Source organism: Neolamprologus multifasciatus, chromosome 15 (assembly GCF_963576455.1).
Source record: "Neolamprologus multifasciatus chromosome 15, fNeoMul1.2, whole genome shotgun sequence".
In the NCBI taxonomy this organism is placed as follows: domain Eukaryota; kingdom Metazoa; phylum Chordata; class Actinopteri; order Cichliformes; family Cichlidae; genus Neolamprologus; species Neolamprologus multifasciatus.
In genome coordinates this window covers 13,929,633-13,952,211 of record NC_140453.1, presented here as the reverse complement: position 1 = coordinate 13,952,211, position 22,579 = coordinate 13,929,633, and the positions used below count along the sequence as shown (strand labels likewise).

The following is a 22,579-nucleotide window of genomic DNA, read 5'->3' as shown; positions in this document are numbered from 1 at the left end:
AGTAACTGTTTATGAAGAGACAAAATCAATATTGAGCAGAACTGAGTTAATCTTTTTGGTGCAGCCCTCTACAACAGTCCCAGTTTCCAATGTGCCCATTTTTTAAATGAATTAACACCTCAGCTTTAGAAATTCATGTAAAGCTTTGTCCTGATCTCCATATCTGAAGCTAATGTTGCATCTGAAGAGATTAAAAGATATGAATATTTATTCAATCTACAGTGACATTATTGGACAATTCTGATGATCACTCTTGTAAGATACAGTTTAACATAAAAAAATATTTTTGTGTAGTTTGACAGTTTTCCTAATTAATTAAGTTTGGATGTAAATAAAAAAAATCACAAAGCAATAAATCCGACATTTACAGACTGCATTAATGGATTTTATTAATGCTTCTCAGTCTATGCTGGAAGGTGAGTTTGAACAACATTTTACATGTTCTACATGTGTTTCTACAAAATAATCCATCTTCATTAATGGTGTAGCCGGTGTATCTGCTGAACTTATTGTTATAAATATTGAAAAGCTATTTATCCGTATTCTTTCCAAGAATGTGCTCTGAATGGATGGTAGTGTTTCCTATGTACTTAGGCTTCACTCTTTGATGCTTTACTGTGGAAAGTGAAATGGAAGGTCAATCTCAAGCTTTCCATCTCTGACTGTCACGTGGGCTTGAACTTCCTCAGAAGCTTGCTGCAGAACCCCCTGAACCATATTATTGAACTCATGTACTACATACATGAACACATTTATAATGTACTCGCACACCATGTTGAACTCCATAGCGAAGTCAGAGATCTGGTCAACTATGTTCTTTAGGGCCGTGACAAAGTTACGATAGAGATGATTGATATTGCCAAAGATTTCATCTAAATAATCTGACTTGAGAGAGTCTACAAATTCCTGCAATTTCTCAACAATAGCCTCCAGGGTCTCACCTATTTTCACTAGCATTGTGTCAAGACTCTCCATGTTTTTTACAAAATTCATCATTTCCTCAAAGATTTTCTTGGAAACTTTTTTGACTTGATCTATGATTTGCCCTCCAGTGACTGCATCACCAACCGGCATCTGCATTTTCACTTTGCTCAACCTTTCAACAAAAAAGTTATAGGCGGCCACCATTTTTTCATAGATAATCTGAATGGTTACTTCTAGCATAGCAGCAATGCTGCTAGTTAGCTTCTTTAAGACCTCAGGGAGAGTGGTCATCTCATCTGACCCAGGCACTTTGAACCTGGTCTCCCTTAAAACCTTAATGACAGCATTTAGGAAGACCTGGACAGTTTTCTGGTATTGTACAATTATGTTCCTGAAGAAAATTGAAAGCTGGCTCATATGAACATCATAATTGGTTGCAGCATTATAGACTTCATTGATGTGGTTAATGACAGAGTCCTTTAACATCTCCATGTACCCTGTGAACTGATACTTGTCAGTAAAGTCTTTGAATGTTGAGATTATGGAAGGAAGTCTCATCTTGATCTGAGAAAGTATTGCTGTGGGTGTCTCCATGTTGTAAACAATCTGTAGATTCATCTTGTCATTATCCTTGGGAGTAGATCTGATGACCAAGATGTCAACATCAACCTCTGGGGCAGACTAGAAAAAAGAAAAAGAAAAAGAAAAGAAAAGAAAGTAACATTTAGTAACCAAAATCTTAATTTATCGTTGTACTGACATTCTTCTTCTTCTTCTTCTTCTCCTTCTTCAGCTGCTCCTTTTAGGGTTTGCCACAGTGGCTCATCTGCCTTCATACCATACTATCCTTGGGATCCTCTTCTGTGTCACCAGCCCTCTCCATGTCTTCCTTTACTACATTTATAAACCTCTTCTGAGGGCCTAGTCTCTGGCAACTGCATCTTTAACAACTTTTGTTCAATAAATCGACTATCCCTCCTCTGTACAATCTCCATCCTGTCTCTAACTTTGTATGTAAACCACACAACCTGCGTTGCCCCAAAAATCTTGACGTCTACGGTCTATCTATTACCCATCTACACCTTGTTTTTCTTAACCCTTCCACTTGTCTCCTTCTCATTCACACACATGTGATCTGCACACATCTCTCTGCCTAGCCATTTGATCCAGTGCCTTTCTTCCTTAGTGTCCATTGTATTAAAATGATCTTGCTAACAATACTTACAGGGTAACGGCCATAGACTTTTGCACTCATCTGGGATGGGACCGCACGACTGAACTGAAGGCCCAGAAGGCCAGTGGCTGGAGAAGATACTGAGGCACTGATACCATTGCTGTGTGTTGCATATTGAAGGTTCACATCAGTGAAAGTATGACTGGTGAAGTCCACATTCAGTGTATGTTGTTGAACACTGGAACAAAAGGAAATATTGAAATCACAATTGAGCCTCATCTGTTGTTACATGCAAAAGATATAAAAATATTCAATTTACATATGAAAATACACAGTAAAGCATGAATTATAGCTTTGTGCATTTTCCTAAAATAACACATTTTAAAACAAACATTGATTATTACCTCATAGCTTGCATAATGGCATGGTTGGCATTCACAGTCAGGTCAGCATGTGTCAGTGTGATTTGGCTAATCATCTTGAAAGCTTCATTCTCAAAGTTTACAGTAGAAGAAGCTATATGAAGAAATTTCATCAAATTTAGTGCTCAACAGTGCTTAAAAAAAGATAAAGACAGAAGTTTTTAGGGAATTTTAATCAACTCACCATCCATGTTGTATTCCAAGATCACAAAAGCAGAGGTTGCAGAGGACTTGGCAACTGCTCTGATGACAGGAGCACGGCTTTCTACTTCAGCTGCCATGCTTGTAGTATACAGTGGACTGACAAGCGTAGAATTAGTAAAGATGTGCTGCTTGGTAGCTGTTACTTCAACAACAGTCTTCTCAGAGAGAGCAAAGTCACCCATGTTGGTTGGCTGAGACACGTCAATGTCAATATCAACAGTCAAGGAGGAGGCTGGTGCAAAATCCATTTTGGCTTGGGCAATATGCTTCCCTTTGGTATTGAAGTTGAACAGGTTTGCCTCATTGTTGCCAGTATACTTCAGCACTGCATACAAATGGCTCATGGAGGCTTCAATGGAAAGATTCTCATTTACATCCATATCAATGACTTTGGTTGTACCATGGTTAAACTTGGTATCAATAATAACTTTAGAAGTTGAGCGCAGGGCGTCTTTATTCAGGAACACATTAGCTTCGTTATCTAGCATTCCATAAAGAAGGTAGTCTTCATAGACTGTGCCATCCATGTTTGCTCTAGTAGAGGACTCCATGGAAATATAATCAGAGGTTCCTTCAAGCTTCAGACTGTGGTCTGCCTCAGCCTTTCCAACAGTTTTGATCACAGGAATATTCAAATTACCACTTATCCTCAAGGTGGAAATGGCATTTGCTTTGGTTTTTGTGTCTGCATCCAGTTTTTGGTTTGCTTGCATGTCTAGTATTGGCAGGGCAATATTTGCAACTGTTGCCACAGAGACTTCAGTATCATAAGTATCAGCGCTCAGAGTGATGGTGCTGTCATGAGTTCCTGCAATACGAGTGTTTTCTAGGGACAGGGAGTTAGCCATCTTGAATCCCCTCTTGGTGGTAAGACTAGTAGTGCCAGCAAGTTTGACTTGAAGGTCCTCAAACATAGAGGTTGTGGTAGCTTCAAGACGGAACACAAGATCATCTTCTGTATACATTCTGGCATTAGCAATCAGATTAATAATGGCAGACTTGACAGACAGTTCTGTTATTAGATTGCCCACACAGGGAATTTGGATCAAGCCCATCATATCAGCAAGCGGGGCTGCCTTGCTTTTCTGGTAAACAATCTTAGTATTCACATCCAGAGACTGGTCAGTGGTAGTCAAAATGTTGTCCAATCCAGCCTGATCATACAAGTTCAGATCATTGATGACAGGAGTATGAAAGTCAACAAAAGGCAGATCAATCTCAGGAATACTGATTGGGTATTTCAGAAAGTCAAGACTGGCCTCACTTTCCATGGCAGCGAAGATTCCAACTTCATTTACATTATTTTCAAGAGTGAAGTTGTACAAGATTTTGTACTGGTTAAAACGAGTCAGAATGACTGTATTCATCTTTTGACTGTCAGGACTGATGTGGGCCAAGTAATCATTCTGTAGTTCTATTTTAGCAGTCAAAAATTCAAAACTGTTGACCTTAACATTTCCTTTGTTTTGAAAGTCAAAGAAAAACTCACCAGGGTGAGCTATAATGCTTATTGCATTGGAAAGTCTACCAGTGACTGCACCATAGAGTTCTGTGTCTTTGTTTGCTTTCAACTCAACCTTCATGTCATGAAGGTTTGCATATCCAGATGCAACAAGAAGACTGTTCTTAATAATTGGTGCTTCTGCTTCATTGCGAACATTAAACTTGAAGTAGGAAAATGTGCTAACTTCAGCACTAATATGTTGTTTCATCTTTAACATGGAACAGTCTGTGTCACCACTGAAAGATATGGTGACAATGCTGGGAGAAAATGACAACTCTAACTTGCTGTTGTGGCTATCATCACCATTAAACATTCCTGTATTGCCAGCTGTTAGAGTAAGTGTGTAGCCATCTTGGCGAACAAGTGATTTCTGTTTTAGAGCTACCTCATTGCTGACAATGACATTCTTGTCAAATTGAAGGTCCACTAAATGTGTGTATGTTGTATCAAGAGAAGCAGTCATTCCCCCTTCCCTAGCAATAAAGGCTGTGTTTACAAAGGTAGAAGTGTAAGGTCTAGTAGTGACCTTAATTTCAGTCTTTGCTTGGGCCTGAGCTGATAGGCCATAGAGAGTCACAGATGCCTGATGTTCAACTCCAAGAAAATTGTGTCTGAACTTTACTGTCTCTCCAAAGACAACACGTCTCATTTTTGGGATTGCAATGCGAGCAGTGGAATCTAGTTTGTAATTGAGAATTTCAAAATTTGGAGAGTTTCCAATGGAAGTGAAAAATCCCTTGAATTGAGGCGTCATTGCATTCTCAGTTGCGTTCTTAAACTCAGCAGATGTCTCCATTGTGTAGATGGGAGTCTGGAGTTTGAGTTCACCAAAGAGTTTACCAAAAGATGGGACTACAATTTCAGTTGGAATGGTTGGAAAGCTTATTTCAGGGACTTCAAGAAACTTGGCAAGTTTTTCTGTAGTGACTTGTGGAATTTTGGGGAATGAGATCTTAGAAAGAGTGATCTCTGGGAGGGTTACCTCAGGGATGGAAGGAAAGTAGTTCATCGTCAAATCTCCAAAGAAAGCATCCATGTCAAACATGCTAATCTTAAAGTTTACAATTAAATCAATAAGTTCAATAATTCTCTGCTTGATGTCATCAGTGGAGACTGTGGTGGCTTTAACAGTGTGTAACCCAAAGATAGTGAACTCGGGGATGTCAAGCTGAGTTGGGATATCAAGGCTTGTAATTTTGTCTTTGACAAGTTGGGCAACTCTCTTAAGAGTATTAAGCACAACTTCATCGAAGATATCCATTAGAGTTTTAAAAACTTCAGCTACTTTGATTTTTCTTAAGTGTTCTGAAAGATCTCGAACAGACAATAACACCGTATTGACAAAATCTCTTATTGCCCCAATAAGAATTTCATGTTTTCTAATAATGTTATTCATTATCTGTGCAGACAGATTAACAAGCTCCTGTAAATTGTTATAATCAAATGATTGAAGCTCTTCCACATTCATTTCAATAAACATGTTAATTTCCTGAATTATTTGTTTTACTTCAGTTGTTTTCCAGTAGTGGATAGTAAACTCAAGGGAATCCATTAAAAAACGATAAAATTTTATTATGTCAGTAGCGAGATTAGTGATGGTTTCGTCAATCTTGATCTTTTTCACGACCTCCACAGCTTTATCTAAGATTGCTTGAAAATTTTTGTCAACTTCAAGCTTTGCAATCAGTTCACTTAATTTGGAAGTTACTGTGTTAAGCTTATTTACAATATCCAAGTCCTGAATAATTTTCTGAATAAAATCTGTTATGTGGCTGACAATTTCCGTGGGAATGTAACTCGTTAATAACTCGATATGACCTTTTAAGGATGATGTGAAGCTCTTTAGCTCAGCAACAAAAATCTCCAATGTTTCTTTTACACCTCTGAGGATTGACTGTAGTTCGGCTTTGATTTCATCCTTGCCAGCAATATCATGTAGGAATGCAAAGCTGCTGCCCTTTAGTCTTTCCAAGTCGAACACTTGAATGATTTCTCCTATGGTTTCAGTTGCATATACAATAATGGGCTCGATATCATATTCCTCATTAAGGTTATTCAGCCATTCCTGGATTGCTTGAATGGTGGTTTCAAGGAAATTGCCACTAAAAATAGTTTCATTCACCACATCAACAAAGTTCTGGATGTAAACAGAGAGATTAGCTAGTAATTTCTTAATAGTAACATTTAGGTTCCTCAAAAATGTTTCCACATCATTCATGGAGATAGTATGTTTCTGAATTAAATGACTGAAAAGTTCTTTCAGTTGAATTATCTTGCCTTCTATATTCAATTCAGTAAGTAGGTCACTTATATGTTGTGGGAGAGCCTCAACTTTAGCCCTTATATTATCATTGTTGATGTAGTGCTGCAGTTCATCTACAACATTCAAAAGAAATCCCTTGATGTGTTCCAGGAGGGCAAGCAGATTTGGAATCTGAATTATGTGACTATCTGTGTTCTTGTCATATTTTAGTAAGCCAGAGACGGTGAACTCCTGGTTGTCTGTGGAAGCTGTGTTAATAATGTTTGTAAGGATTGTACTAGAAACCTCAATTCCAGTTGTCTCAGCAGTGTTATAAACGTCTATGTTCTGATCAAAGGTGTGCTCATTCATTTTAGACTTGAATTTAAAACTAGTCCTTTGCTCTTGGAGTGACAAAGTAGTAATCATCTTGTTGTCAAATGTGGTCTCAAGGGAAAACCCATTATTCAGTTGATGGGTTACGGATGCCCTGCCTTCATTTGAGCTGGCAAGAGCCAGGGGCTGAGCTCTAAAGAGAAACTTATTGTAGATCTGGGCACTCTCTCTTCCATAAATGGCCATATCTCCTTCAGCATTCAATATGGCATCCAAGTTTAAATCAAAAGGAGCAATACTGCAACGCACAGTGTGGCTTAAGCGCACCGGTTGTGAGTGAAAGCGGACATCATTGGTAATCAGGGCAGTAAGGCCGACAACTTCAACTTCAGTGTTGTGGTTCATGTGAGTTCCAAGGAATTTTCCAGTCGTGCTGCACTTTGCATTAGCACTCATGTCACCATAACTGATCTGATAGGTGTGCTTGAGCTCTTCTTCACCATTGTTGGCTTTCAAAACTCCACTCAGATCCATCTTGCCAAGCCCTGCCTGCAGCTGTGCCTGATTAATAAAGTTAGCACTCAGGAGATTTAGATTGTTGTTAACATTTGAAGAAACACTGTGGGGGTTCAGGTCGAAGGCGATATCATGAGTGTAAGAGGCATAATCCCTTGCAGAGGCTTCAGCCTTTGAGTTGAAGTTAAGGCCGGAGAGAGTTATGGTCAAATTGTTGGTGTTGTCAACCTTGATTTCATACATCGCAGCCCTGTTGGTAATGGATAGAGTAGCTCTTGTAGCATCAACCTCGGCATCAAAGGTGTTTTCCATGGACAGCGGGCTATGGAGAGTAGTTGTTCCTTTTGTGGTGAAACCATCTTTATTCATTCTTAGAATGACCTTATGAGTAGCCTCATTTTCAAGAAGCTTCACATTGGCATCACTATTTATAGCCAGACCATTGACACCAAGAGAGGCAGTCAGCAAAGAGTAAACATGATTTTCAGAGTGGTCTGTGTTTGTTTCCATCCTCAAGATGACTTCACCAGCACCAGCAGAGGCTTCTATCTGATTTTGCATTTTCATGCCAAGAGCAAGGGCATTTGCAACACATATCAGTTTCACTCTGCTATCTCTGATAGAAAGGTCAGCATAAGTGATGACATCAAAGGCACTGGTTTTAGACGCAACTGAGACTTCCCCATTGATATAGGTTCCTGTAATTACATTCCGGGCCTTAACAAGTGTGGAATCTACCTGAAAATTAGAATCAAACTTTACTTCTGGCCTGAATGGGAAGATGGTTAAGGACTGGATTGAGAGAGTCTTGCCATAAATGGGTCCAGCTTCAAATGCCACCTGAAATTTGTTGTCAACAGACATTTCCTCATGGTTTATTCCAGCCATACCAGTGTGCTCTGTGACAACACTGAGACCAAGTGGACTTCTGGCTTCTATCTTGGTGTTTGTTTTCAAATTAATTGCATCAGAGATGACTGCATCTTCAACAATGCTAATCCTGGCTTCAATGAATTTGTGGGCCAAAGAACTTTCAAATTGGGCTTTGATGGAATCGGTAGTGGCGACTTTTCCAGAGCCTAGATTAAAAAAACACACACAAGGACAAAAAACAAAAAAACTGCTTAATTGCTGACTAATAACTTCAGAATCCCTATGGTGACTACTTTACCAGAAAAGATCCATTTGCTTGTATACAATATCCATATATACATCAAGAATCTCTTGAAAACTATTCCGACACAAAAAACAGCACTTCATTTGAACTACACATTAGCGACTTTAAATTTATCAGTGATCTTCAGTGTGAAGTACCTTCAAGCTCTATTGAAAGAATGTCAATTGGGGAGGTTCCTTTGATGACAAACTTGGCTGAGTAGCTTTGTGATTCGTCTTGGTCTACGCCGAAAGCCACAGAGGCCTCTGTGTCATATAAGTTGCTTTTCATCACTGTTGAAACCTCAGCTCTACCAAACAAGGGAATAGATAGCGTGATGCTCTCAGGAACAACAAACTCTGGGATGGAAATCTCCATAGAGGGGATTTCCAGTCCATACTGCTGTAGAGACAGGCCTGGTGTGGTCAAAGCTGGTGGGAAGTTAAGCTCTTCTGTTGACTTTCCTCCAAGTGGCACAGGGATAGCAATTGTGAAGCGATTATTGTTTATGTAATAGATGGCCGTTGCCTCACTATTAAAAAGACAAAAGTAAATATCTGGTTGTTTAGGGAGAAAAATTAGACAGTTTTAATATTTACCATGAGGTTTAATACACTTACGTATTCAGGAATAGTGTCTCTGGTAGGGAAATCTCTGGCATGTCAGGCAATCTGAAGTTCCGAATGTAAGGGAAATCAGCACCATACTTTTCCATGTAATTGTTTGCTGCCTAAAAACAGATAACCATTATTATATGCACTGTTACAAAATTTCCTCTGGGATTAATAAAATACTCTGATTCTGTTTTTGAGTTCGTGTTTTTTTTAAGAAAAACATTTGTATAATTGAGCAAATATGTATGTACCTCCACAAACTTCTTGAAGATATGACGAACTTTCATGTCAGTTTGTCCCACTTGCATGTCGAGAAGATCATTGCCATAATTTTTAATCAAGTCACCCTTAGGCAACATGGTGGTCTTGGCGTTCACATCCGACTTGACCTCAACCTCAATTTTTGTGGCGTCTAAAATGATAAAAAAGAGAGCGCTGAATAAAATCCAGAACAAAGTTACTTTATGAGAAAAATCAAATTCAGATTGTTTATTTTAAAGATTATATCATAACCTGCATATAGCTATTAGAAATGGGTCACTCTGTCTTGATCATAGTTGCCTTTAAATGGTCAGTAAAACCATCTTTTAGGCTCCAATTATTAACTATGATTTTCAAAGTGACAGATATTTCCACAGATAGGAGGATGTCATTTTTCATACCTTGATACAAAAAAGCAACAATATGCTACTGTTAAATAACTTGTGACGGGACATTTAGAACACTGTAACTGAAAAAGCAATTTACCATATTTGATATTGATTTTCTGTTGAGAGTTTGCATCCATGACCTTGATTTCACTCTCAAGCTCCAGTTCCACTTCTTCATCACGTTTCATTGTAGCTGTGACAGTAGCATCAGCACTGATTGATGGGACCACAAGTTGGACTTGGAGCATACCTTCCTTCATGGCCTTCAGACTGAAAGAACAAATACATCTTGCTGTTAATGATAGCAGTGAGATTAAAAAAATATTTGTCAGTGATCTGTAGTTGCTTTCTTACTTGGCACGACCAACCAGGGAGATCTGAAGAACATTTTTGTTTAAAAAATTGAGAAAGATGGCGTGATTTCCTCTGCCCTTTGTGTTTCCATCCACAACACCCAGCCTAACTCCAGCCTCCACATCGTAGTCAGGGATCTGGATGTCGGCACTGATGAGATGCCTCCTTCTGTTATATTTCATGACTGCTGTGGCTTCTGTTGGCTCTGCACCTGTTGTTGACCAATTGAATGACTAAAGTTACAGTTACATCCATAATTTGTTGGACAACAATGATGGACAGAGAAAAGTATGGGAAGGAAAGAAAAAGCTCATAATCCAAAGCATGCCACATAATATGTAAAACCTATTGGAGGCAATGTTATGGGACAGGTTTGCAGGGTTGCCACTGATTGTACAGGTCTTCACAGTGCAAGTGGATGACTACAGTTATGGTAGTTTGTCCAATCAACTTTGAGCTGTTGAAAATGGAGGATTATGTATGACAACCTCTGCAATTTCTAAGCAGTTAATGCAAAACTTGTTAAAACCCTTTGAATTAGAGCATTCAAATTTAAAATCCACTGTGGTGGTGTAAGAAGACAAATTTATAAAAATGTTGTCTTTGTCCAAAAAATTATGATTTAACTGTAAACAAATCAAAAGAAGAAAACAAATCAAATATTGTACATTACCGTCAGCTTTTAGAATAAACTTCAAGGAATCAACTTTCTGCCGGTCATTGTCTCCCTCGCTGAGGAGTTCATAGGCAATAGTGGCTGTGTACTCTGAAACTTCACCAGTTGGGTGCAGCTCCACAACATATCTGTTAGGTTAAATTGACAGTAGTTATTTATGAAATAATTACATTTAAGAGACAGTTATTTTCTGGTGGTTAAGAATATTTTACAAACTTGCTGTCTCCAGTGAGGGGGAAGTAGGGCACTGTCTCCTGAGAGGAAGTGTCAGTGTATTGCAGAGCAGTGCAGTATTTCATTCCCACAAAGGCAGGACTACACTCACTAACATCAACCTTGTCCCTCACCATAGGAGGGATGGTCTTCACCTCTGATCCCGTCACAGCCACAAGGTTGTTTCTAAGTAGGAATTGTAGCAAAGGAAAAATATAGTTCTGTCCTAAATGAATTTAATCAAAGATACATATAAACAAAGCTTTGTTTATTTTACTTTGACAGACATTGGCCAGTTTATAATTCAAGATAAGATTTAATCAGCTGTTTTCTCTGCATTCATATTGGAGAAAAGTTACATAATATATAAAAGGTCTAGCTCTCGCTTACGTAATTTTGATGAGCTTTGTTGGACTTGTTGGAGCAGGGATGGTCAGCTTAATATTATCAGGACCAAAGGTGATCTTGGCATTCAGGCCACTCTCATGGAAAATGTTGGTGTGCATTTCTAATCCAGAGTTGACATATTCAGGGATGTGAGAGCCAATCTGAGTTGCAAACTCAATACCAGCAGAGGGCATGAAGGTCACTTCACTCTGTGTGGAAACAGGAGAAAGGTTAACACCTGTGATGATGTGGTGAAAAAAAATGACAGGTGGCATTTAAATATATTTATGGAGAATTACCATGTCACGAGCAATCCTCAGTCCACCCTTGACACCGGGTGTAAAAGTACCAGAGAGTGCAATCCTCAGAGGCACACCGGTGGCAGTAGGCAGGAAGAACTCATTGTCCATGAAGATGTAGTGGGCAAAGATTGTGTTGTCAGAGTTCACCATTAGTGCTCTAATTAACTGTGGAAAATAAAAACACGTATAAGAGAATCTTTAAATCATTAGCAATTGATTGCTCACTGTGAATGTCCTTTAACTTTATCTTACATCAGTTGGGAACATCTTTAACATGTTGTTGATCATTGTAGCAGCAGAGTAGGCTATCTCTTCCATTTCATTGGTCTTCAGATATCCCAGCTCATTTCCCAAAAGTCTCAGATAAACCATTGCCTCTGGAGACTGCATGGTCTTCAGCTCTCTCACCAGTTTGTTGAGATTTTGTCCGATCTCCTTCATCAGGTTCTAGGAGGCCAAAATATAGGCAAACAATTTAAAAAGTTACCCACTGAAAGAGTTCATAATTAATTTAAAGTCTGACTAACGTAAAACAGATTGCTCTTCAATTCAATTCAATTCAATTTTTATATAATGCCTAATCACAGCAGCAGTGGTCTCAAGGTGTATTGTAAGGTATTATAAGGTAGAGACCCTAATATAGAGAAACTCCAGTAATCGAACAACCCCCTTTGAGCATGCACTTGGCAAAAGCAGGAAGGAAATCCTCCCTTGTAACCCAGAAAAAAACAGGCCCAGGGAAGAAGAAATAAGTGTATAAACTAGTGTTTCAGCATCACTCTGGGGCAGGATTTTCCTATTTTTTTTTAATGATCTTGCACTAATGTAAGAAAGAAGTCCTACATATTTATTTAATATACAGACTGAAGGACATATCCTTGTTAGAAATTACCATAAGAGTCCTCAGTGTCACTGGAGGTCAATGTCATTCATGCAGTTATCTTATTAGAGACCATTTTTCTAAGGTTTTTAAGTTTTATATCAGTTTAGAAGTAGGGAATGGATAGAAAGAGCTGGGTATCATCTGCATCTGCATAGTAATGAAAATGTATGCTACACCTAAGAGGAGCAATGTAATGTAAACAGAATTGGTCCTAGCATGGAACCCTGTAGAATTTGTAATTTACCTCAGTGTGTGAGAAGACTCCCCATTTACATAAACAAATTGAAATCTAATAGATATGATTCAAACCACTGTGGCACAGTACCTTTAATTCCTACAGAATGCTCTAATCTTTTTAATACAACACTGTGCTTAACAGTATCAAGGGGTATAGGGATGGGGTGGAGAGAATAGGAGGAGAGAAGATGCAGATATGTGTGTAGACCAGAGATGTTAACGCGTTATTGTAATCCGATTACTTTTTTCAAGTAACGAGTAAAGTAAGGGATTACTAATGCAAAAACGGTAATTAGATTACCGTTTCTTTCCCGTAAGCACGCTGCGTTACTGCGTTACAGTGTTACAGCGTTACAGCGTTACTAAAACCGTGATTTTTTTTTTGCGAGAATATCTCATGACAGTGATGTAAGCGAGTGCGACGTTTGTGACAACAGCTGTGTGCAGATCAACAATGGATAATATATCGAGTGTGAGAGAGAGTATGAGCATGCAGTGTTTAAAGCGTGGAAGTACTGACCTTACTTTGAGTTTGATTCCATAAAAAGTGACAAAAACATTAGTGTCCGTTGTGCGTGGGAAGAAAACTTCTTTTTACAGCGAAAAAAACCCCTAAACTTCCAAGCAAGCACCAGGAGTGCGCTACGACGTAATGGGAAATTCACAGAGAAACTCTTCTTCAACTGACCGCAGCGGCACACCTGCACCAGGGTAAACCTCCGCCTACCCCACTCCTGCTTTACAGGTGAAAATTAAGCAACAGGACCGCTAGTCTTTGATTTTATTTATTTTCTGCTGTGTTTTACTTGCATCTATTTGAAAGAGTGAGTGTAAACACAAAAAAATATTTTATTTATTTTATTTTATTTTATTTTATGCTGGAATGTGCAGAAAATAGGTTTAAATGTTAAACAAATTTCTTCCAGTCAGAGAATGTTGCATATAATTAATTTTTTTAAAAGATTAAAACTAATAAAACAAGTTTTAAAAAGAGACTTTTCCATTTGATTACATTTTATATGATGGATTATGCAGAAAAAGTAGAATTGGGCTGAAAGATCTATTGCTTTATCACCTATTCAGGTTGTAAATTGTGTTTTTAAAAAGTAACTAAGTAATTAATTACTTTTGAAAATAAGTAATCAGTAAAGTAACGGGATTACTTTTGGGGGGAAGTAATCAGTAATTAGTTACTGATTACTTTTTTCAAGTAACTTGACCAACACTGGTGTAGACTGCAATTCTGCTTCCTGGTCTAAATTCTGCATAGTCATGTTTTTGGGGATTTAATACATTTAGCCAGATTTCTAGAAATCAGAGTTGCTTTTTCTGAAGCGGGATGGATGCTATCCCTTCTAACAAGACCAGGTTTTCACCAGAAAGTTTCCTGATCTGATTGGGGAGGGAAACAGAGAAAGCTAGAGTCCAACATGTGTTAGCAACGTTACACACCAGATGTCAAATTTATGGAACTGGGAGTCAATAAATTATAATTTTACTAAATCTACATTTAGTAAAAATGTAGATTTAGATTTCATGTAGATTTCTACATTTGTCTTTAGAGAGCAGTTTCAGGGTTAATTCAATGTCTCCTGCTCTGGCCCCAGGAAGATAACTGACTATTTCTGCAGGTGTCTCTAACATCACACTTCTCAAAACAGATTTACCAATATCCAGAGTTTGTTCCTCAACGTGTGTGTAGGTTTCTGTTTAGGATCAAGTTTCCTCCTCGTGGTCCCCTAGCCAGCCTGTTTTCTATGGCTGCTCCGGACAGTCTGCTGGGGGAGGGTGAATGGTGGCTAAGCTACCCCTACTTGCACTGACTGCTGGGGCCAGGCTAGCTACAGGGTTTTCTAGGTTGTGGTGAAAGGTGTCTAACTGAAATACCTGTCTATTTATCCGGTCCGTCTTGAAAGCAGGGATCACATTCTGCATGACCTCACGGATTGTTTGTGGCATGTTGTCAGACACAAAATACATAGTCTGCATGGCAGTGTCAGGGAAGAATCCATTTTCTCCAAACAAAGCTTCAACAGTTGGCTCAAATCCTGTCCCCTCCATACCGATCTTCAAAGGTGACAGATTTATTCTGTTAAACCGAACATTTCAAAACAGTGTCTGAATTTGCAGTAAATGGCCCAAAATCATTACCTCCACCATGTCAATGTCATAGCCAAATGCCTTGAGAGTCATTTCAAGCATGACCTCCTTGGGCAGGTAGTTTGTACCCTCAAAGATCATATTGCCCTCCAAAGATCCAAACTTATAGTTGCGAGAGAACTTTGTGGGGTCCATAATGGGCCCAATCTCATTACCCTGAATGGCATCCTGAAGCTTATGTCTCAGCCTGTAGAAAAAAATAGTCGAGTTATTGTCACCGAATTAGAATAACAACTTTCTATTTACCAATAATTCTCACTTACGCTTGAGTCTCTGACCCAGATGAGGACAAAATGTTGGTAATGTGGGAGATGACAAAGCTCTTGACTTGTTGGTCCTGTATATTGGGCAAGGCATTCACCACCCGGGCAAGTTCACTTAGCTGAGGATTTTTCATAAGTACCAGATATGCAGCAATACGTTTTTGCATGGGACTAGTGCTGTCCAGAAGAACCTGCATAAACTCCTCTCTGCCCTGTGCCCAAAGTACATAAAAAAAAATTAGTGTAAAAAAAAAAAAAAAGTCATTATATGGGTCTGACTAATTGTCTGACTTGAAAGGAGACCAAATTTAATGACATGCTGCATTGGTAGAGTGTTGGTTAAAAGTTTACATGTACTCGTTATTGGCATGAATGTCACAGTAATTTGGGACTTGTAATGCTTTCTTTGAAATGTTCTTTTTCCAGGGTTGAATGAATGTACAACATACATCTTTCAAGTCTTTAAAAAACAAGATTTGGGGACACAAATTTGAATTTATTTCGGATTTTCTATTATCTACACAGGGTCAAACATATGCATACAAGTATAAATACACCCCAATAAATATTTTATTAAATGTCCCTTAGAAAGATGCACCTCAAATATACTTTTGGTAGTTTATTGGCATTTAAAGGAATCATTAAACTCATAAAATTAACATGACATTCATGCCCATGATGTAGAAAGACAAAAGAGATGAGTAGAATTGTGAAGAAGTGCTCACAGTGTATGTATCCTAACTCATTCTGAGTAAGGATATTTTTAATTACAGAGATATTGCACAGATGAAAGCAGAAAGAGGTCTGAGATATTTGTCTAATATTCACACTGAAGGACATATCCTGGTCAAAAGGTAAATTCAGGAGAAAACATTACAAGTCATGTGTCATCTGGCTTTATCCATAAATAAAGCTGGGTGTCATCTGCATAGCAATGAAATTATATGTACTGTTGTCTAATAATGTTATCCAAGGGAAACATGTATGTTGTAAGTTCACACAGAACTCTGTAGAGTTTCATGAAAATGTAATTTAATACTCCTGCAATGTGATAATTTGTATAATACATTTTTGTTATCAGTGATATCAGATGCTACACTGAGTTGCAACTCTTCACTAGTGCTCTATCTGTGCTTTGTTGCACTGTAAATCCTGACTGAAATTCTTCAAATAAACAATTTCTGCAAGTGATTAGGTAACTATTTGAGAACTACTTTTTCAAGAATTTCTAAAATAAACTTTTTTAAATAGGTTACCTCCTCAGGGAGAGGGGTCAGCCTGTACACTTGAATTGCAGCTTGTTGCACGGCCAGAGAAGCTGTAGGTTTGTTCACACAGTTGATTACAGCAGTCCTGAGTGCTGGACTAGCAGGTACCACAGCTGGAGCCATGTTTCCAATAACCTAAGATAAAAAGTAAAGCAAATAATCAACACATGAAGAAGAATAAAAATTCATGCATGCTTCAACATGCTCATACAGGTGAGATCATGATATCTTGTTTTGTAATGGACAATTTTAGCATGTTGCTCCAAAGGATCTACCCTTTAAATGTATATAATTGATTTCTGTTTATTTTACTATAATACATGAAATCTGTGTCTGTGTGTGTTTGCTTGCTTCTGTGGTCGCGAACTCCTCCAACACAATCAGGAGTTGAGAAAACAAATAGGCAGACAGGTACAGCTGAAAACCCTAAAGGTTCTATATCAGTTCTATATCAGATGTTACATTGTAATCATTGTTGTCTAGCAACCACCTAGCTAATAAAGACTTAGCTAGGTGTATCATCAAGATTCAATATGTATTGATATATTTTTGCTTCAAACAATCATAATTATCATAAAAGTAATTCTCTAACTTTATTTCTACAGTAACAGTATTTTAGTTTGAAGTTATGGGCAGAATACCTACCCTGAGTGTCATAAAAGTTTTGTCTTTGTCTCCAGAGCAATCACCCAACTGGGAAGCCATGAACTCAGCAACAGAGTGAATCTCAGGAATTTGCCTTCCTTCAGACTTGTAAAACCTGTTAAAAGAAAAAACACGATATTTAGCCTCTAAAATGTATTTCACAAAGAAAGAACTAGTACAATATTATCGATAAATCTTTCCTTGAATAAAGTCTGATTTAATTTGCTTACCTCTTTACAACATTGCTCAGAGCATACATGACAGGCTTGCTGGCTTTGTATTTGGCCATTTCGAGCATATCGTGGATCAAGAGTGCAGAAGGATTGGACACGAGTCCCAAAGCAAAGACAGTCGCATCAACCTCAAGAGCGTTGGTGTCAAAGGTCCTGAGGATCTTCATGATGGCACTGCTGCATTCAGGCGTTCCACATTGAGCCAGTACCTGGTAGGTGAGGACTCGGGATACCGCAAGAGCCTCAGGGAGTGCCGCGCTCAAGGTTTCTGTTTTCATTCCACGGACCGTTGAGACAAGCTTGTGGAACAGGGGAGCCCTCTTCTCACCCTCGTTCTCAGGCAGAGTGTCCAGTTCTCTCAGGAGATTCATAACTGCATCTTTATCCTGTACAAAACTCTTGTCCTCAACAGTCTCCATGTGGAGATCCTTGACAAGGACACCTTAGCAGACAAACAAAAAGATTATCACGAGTCTGCACTACATTTTAGTTATAACAAATTAAAACAAAGCAAATTAAACAAAAAAGGCTTACCGTGAACAAAGATTCTGTCATTGTGAGGAGAAACTTGAACCAGGGTGAGCTCTTGCTTTCCAACATTGGCAACGCCATATTCTCTCCTTAAATATAGAAAACAAATCAAATGCATATCCCTGTGTGTACTTACATAGCAGAGCATTCAATAGAGTCTAGTACAAGGTTTGACTTACTTATATGAGAAGGGAATGAGGATGTGGTTCTCGGTGCAGGACCCAAAGGTCATGTGTTTTTTCTCATTGTCAAACCTGTAATTGCAGGTTTGGGAGCTTCTGATCAGCTGAGCAAGAGGGTAGTGCTTGAAAGTTATAGATGAGGATGTTAGCATTGTGGATATTTGTGTTGGCACATTTTTGTGTAATCTTTTGCAAAAGTAAACCATTACAATTTTTTTTAAAAAAGATACTCAATTTGGCTTTTATTTCCATTATAGCTCAAATTTAACCACCAGTGTGTTAAGACATTAATATCACAGTTTAACGAACAAAGGCAGAGTTTCTCTTTTGATTTGTCATAGTGTTTAAAGTTTTCAGCTCACAGCTTGTCTTTGAGTGCCTTACCATGCCTGTGATAAGAGCCAAGGGGCTGGTGTGATCTCTCATTGGGACAAATTTGTGACATCTGGACAGATCCCTGTTTAGGCTGACATCAGTTGCAATGTCTTCTCTAGCATTGACTGTGTAGTGGGTCTTGCAGTTGCCGTGAATTGTAGGCTGCAGCGAATATGGTAAAGATTAGATGAACTAAATAAAGATGTATAATATATGATTACGAAACCATTTTTAATAAATATAAAATGTGGTTTAATGGTGATATTTTTAATCCAGCTTGTTAAAGTGTTGTACCATATTCTTGTTCTTGTCTTCTTCCAGCACAGGAACAGCCAGTGCAGAGATGATACCCCGCTTAAAGTTCAAGACAGTTGTTGTTTCACCGTCCTCAGGGTACAGTTTCACATCATACAAACCCTCAATCACGACCCTCAGGGGATACCTTTAAAAACAAGTGCACAGTCTCCAAATATACCACTTTTTTTTTCAATGGTTTAAATTATCATGGAGAAATTACATACTTTTCCATTTCAGCAGCAAAGGCATCAGAGCTGGGGCTGTTGGCAAACACAGGGTTACCCTGTGTGTCCGTGTCAACGACTTCACTCAGCCAGCAGCCAGTAGTGCGCACAATGAAACTACAAGTCTGAGGCACTTCAATTTCAACCTGTGAGAGGAGGGGAATTTCTTTTTCTGAAATACATGGAATGGAAAGGGGAAAACTGGTGATTTAGCATCATCGTGAGGTGTTTCTCATACCTTGCAGGAAGCCTTGTGTCCATTCTTGAGATGTGAGGCTCCGTTGATGGCATTCAGAGATTCAGCTTCATATTGGTATTCATACTTGTGTAGGCTCTTGTACCTTTGAGCCACTAGAAGAGATGAGATTAGAGTAATGAGAAATCATTTATTAGTTATCTTTTGGAAACTACTGCTACTGTGCAAACTTGATGTCAACATCAAAATGAACTTACAGAGACAGGTTGGTTGATCCCGATCTTGTGCAACTGGAAAACAAAGATTAATCATTTGCTTTAGCACCTGTAATACAACTAAAACGCAGTGCACTACAACTTAAACCCATCTACCAAGCCTAATAATAACCTAGCAAAGATTTACACATAGGTGAGTACCATCAGATGTTTTGTGTTTTCCAAATTTTTGTACTTGTTGCATGTTTTTTTAACCTTCATTTAACAATTCTGCAAAGACTACAGTACACTGATATCTATTGCAACCTTTTCAACACTGTAAAAATACTTTTTTAAACTGAAAGAATTTAGGAACTACTCACAAGTCAAGGCAGATGTACTGAGGAGCAGCAAAAGGCAGAGCTTTGAGTCCCCCATGATTGGTTCGTTGAAGCCCCCTCCTTTTGGGTCAATGAGCACTCCGAAATGAGACTGATTTTTTTGTACTTCAGCTTGAGGCTTTTATACTCTCAGGTGGGCCCTGTTGGGAGACTGGGAGGCACAGACAATTCTTTGAATGCTCAAAGTCCACCCGACCCTCTTGTGTGTGGAGGGACAAAGGCAAAAGGGTTTAAAACACACTTAGAGCTAAAAGACGAGACATGGAAAACGGATGTATTGTGTTAAAAAAAATCTTCTATTATTAATGTGGTTTGTCATTCACTGATTGGATATTAAGGGTTAGTCTTAAGAGATCATCTAATAGCTACTAATTACTTTTTGCGTTGTTTTTATTCTTCACGCTGTTACATTCTTAATAGTGTGCTAATAACCCACCACCAACAATTCATATTATTTCTTACACTTTCCAGTTAGTGATTGTGAATGCGTATGTGATAAAGGCATAGATTTAATGAGCAATTCTACACTCTAAAATACTCCAGTTGATTCATAGATAGAGAGATTGCACACATAAAAATTGAAGATTAAAAAGGTAGCATTAATTGTCTAGTGTTACTTTGTTTATTTAACTTACTGCTTCGTTTTTAGGCTACAGTGACTGGTAAAAACTGCCTTAAAAACACTTAAGTTAGCAAAAAAATCTTAGATTATATAACATAATAAATTCTCTCCTGTACATATTTGCACTATACACATTGTTTAAAATGGCAATGTTGCTTTACATGTACTTTTTACAGTCAAAAACCAACCAACCAACCAACAAAAATAATAATACTTACAGTGTAATGAAGTTAGATGCTTGTTTTTCTGCTCCACAGCCCAAAAATGACAACAGCAAAAACATTTGCAGACCTTGATTTGGGTTGGGACACTGAACTTTGAGCTACAGTTTCAAAGGTTCCTGCAAAATTTGATTAGTTGTTTGAATAGGGTCTGCTATTCTGTTTGTGGCATGAAAGGCACATGCAATAAATAAACAGTAATAACCTTGAGCTGTCTTAAGCATTATTATTATTTTTTGTAAATGGTGTTTACTTCAATCATTTATATTGCGCTACATTAAACATTTCCCATTACTATACAAATTCTTGAAAACATGAAATTGTCTTTTTTTTTATTTGTGCACTGATCTCAGAGTTACATCTAAACATTGTGTAATGGTCTGTTGCAATATATATCCTGATCAGTACTTTTTGTTGGATGCTGATAATGTTTGAACTAACACAGAGTCCAAAGGGAGCTTAAAGCGAACACTTTTGTCCTTTTCCATTTTAAATTTAAAGCTTATTTATTTTTTCTTTTGTAATAGCAATATTCTAATTTTCTAAACTGTATGATCTTCTAAGTTGCAAGTTTTCTGTGTAAAGTCCTGTTAAGTACTTGAGACTGGACTTTTTTAGCTGTTCAGCAGTTAAACAATATGAATCACCAAATGATTCTTAATGTAAGTCTGTGTACTTTAAAAAGGTTACCAATGTATATATAAGTAACAGTACTCAAATTATATATCCCTATAAAACATATAGGCTAATATTTGAAATACTTCAAATATTTAGTGGTAGCTGTTACTGCTGTTTTTGCACAAAACCAGCAACGCACACAACAGTAATATGGCAAATAGAAAAATTCATTCTTACTAATGTCACTGTTTTTAATGTTAAATATTACTATGTTTACATTATTACAAATTCCCCATTTTCTTTAATCCAGTGTGTCTTTGTCTTAGTTTAATGTTCTGCAGGTAACAGGGACTTTATAATTAACCAGTCCTGAAGTCTGCATATTATATGGAAGATATAATCAGGTCAAGAACAACGAGACAAAGAATTCAGAGAAGGAAAACACTCCAGAGTCATCAGAAGATGAATAAACCGATTTCGGTCTCTTTAAAATCAGATGAGTACCAAATAATGATTACAAAATACAAATAAATAAAACTGAATCTAAACTCTGTGACCCAGGTGTATGTAGCAACGCAGCAAGTTAGCCGCAAATACTATTGCCCAACCAATTTTTTGGCATAAAGGTCGATACCACTGGAGATATTTTGCAAGTACTGTTAAACCTTGTTATGTATTTCTTTCTTTCTTTTAAGATGTTACAATGTAGTCTAGGATCCTAGTAGTGAATCAATTTTCCCGATAAACAGTATGGATTGAGGTACTCAGTAGTTTTCAACATAAGCTTTGAATGTTGTGATGATCACTCCATCAGTGTATTCAGAAAATATCAGGTCTTTTTCCACAGTAATACATTTTGGGGGAAAATTCATCTATCAGTATCTTTGTGGGGGTGTAATAGTTAAGAGGAAACAATGTGGCCACACTTGGTGTGGGTCATGTAATCTGTGAGGTTATGGATTCTTCTGGATTCTTTGTAGTCCTGCCCTGTTTCCTAGTTTGCCATGTTTATCTGTCTATAAGTACCTATACGCTGCCTACGCTTTGTGCTATTTTATTTGAAATTCCCCATTTTCTTTAATCCAGTGTGTCTTTGTCTTAGTTTAATGTTCTGCAGGTAACAGGGACTTTATAATTAACCAGTCCTGAAGTCTGCATATTATATGGAAGATATAATCAGGTCAAGAACAACGAGACAAAGAATTCAGAGAAGGAAAACACTCCAGAGTCATCAGAAGATGAATAAACCGATTTCGGTCTCTTTAAAATCAGATGAGTACCAAATAATGATTACAAAATACAAATAAATAAAACTGAATCTAAACTCTGTGACCCAGGTGTATGTAGCAACGCAG

General features: G+C 37.9%; 1 protein-coding gene across 1 annotated transcript; it reads right to left on the bottom strand.

Moving 5' to 3' along the window:
• Nucleotides 1-359: 359 nt before the first annotated feature.
• apobb.1 (apolipoprotein Bb, tandem duplicate 1) lies at nt 360-20,736 on the bottom strand. Its single transcript, XM_085133827.1, has 29 exons — nt 20,604-20,736; nt 19,746-19,914; nt 19,426-19,458; nt 19,211-19,323; nt 18,973-19,118; nt 18,746-18,893; nt 18,461-18,613; nt 18,074-18,198; nt 17,898-17,983; nt 17,361-17,805; nt 17,131-17,245; nt 16,474-16,620; nt 15,218-15,429; nt 14,946-15,141; nt 14,682-14,861; nt 11,927-12,121; nt 11,672-11,839; nt 11,376-11,581; nt 10,989-11,171; nt 10,770-10,900; nt 10,097-10,307; nt 9,840-10,012; nt 9,344-9,504; nt 9,099-9,208; nt 8,637-9,010; nt 2,705-8,401; nt 2,503-2,614; nt 2,150-2,336; nt 360-1,605 (listed from the first exon to the last, which is right to left on the bottom strand). Exons 2-29 carry the CDS (start codon nt 19,798-19,800, stop codon nt 613-615), a joined length of 11,055 nt encoding a protein of 3,684 aa, XP_084989953.1. The 5' UTR covers nt 19,801-19,914; nt 20,604-20,736; the 3' UTR covers nt 360-612.
• Between the last annotated feature and the right edge of the window lie 1,843 nt (nt 20,737-22,579).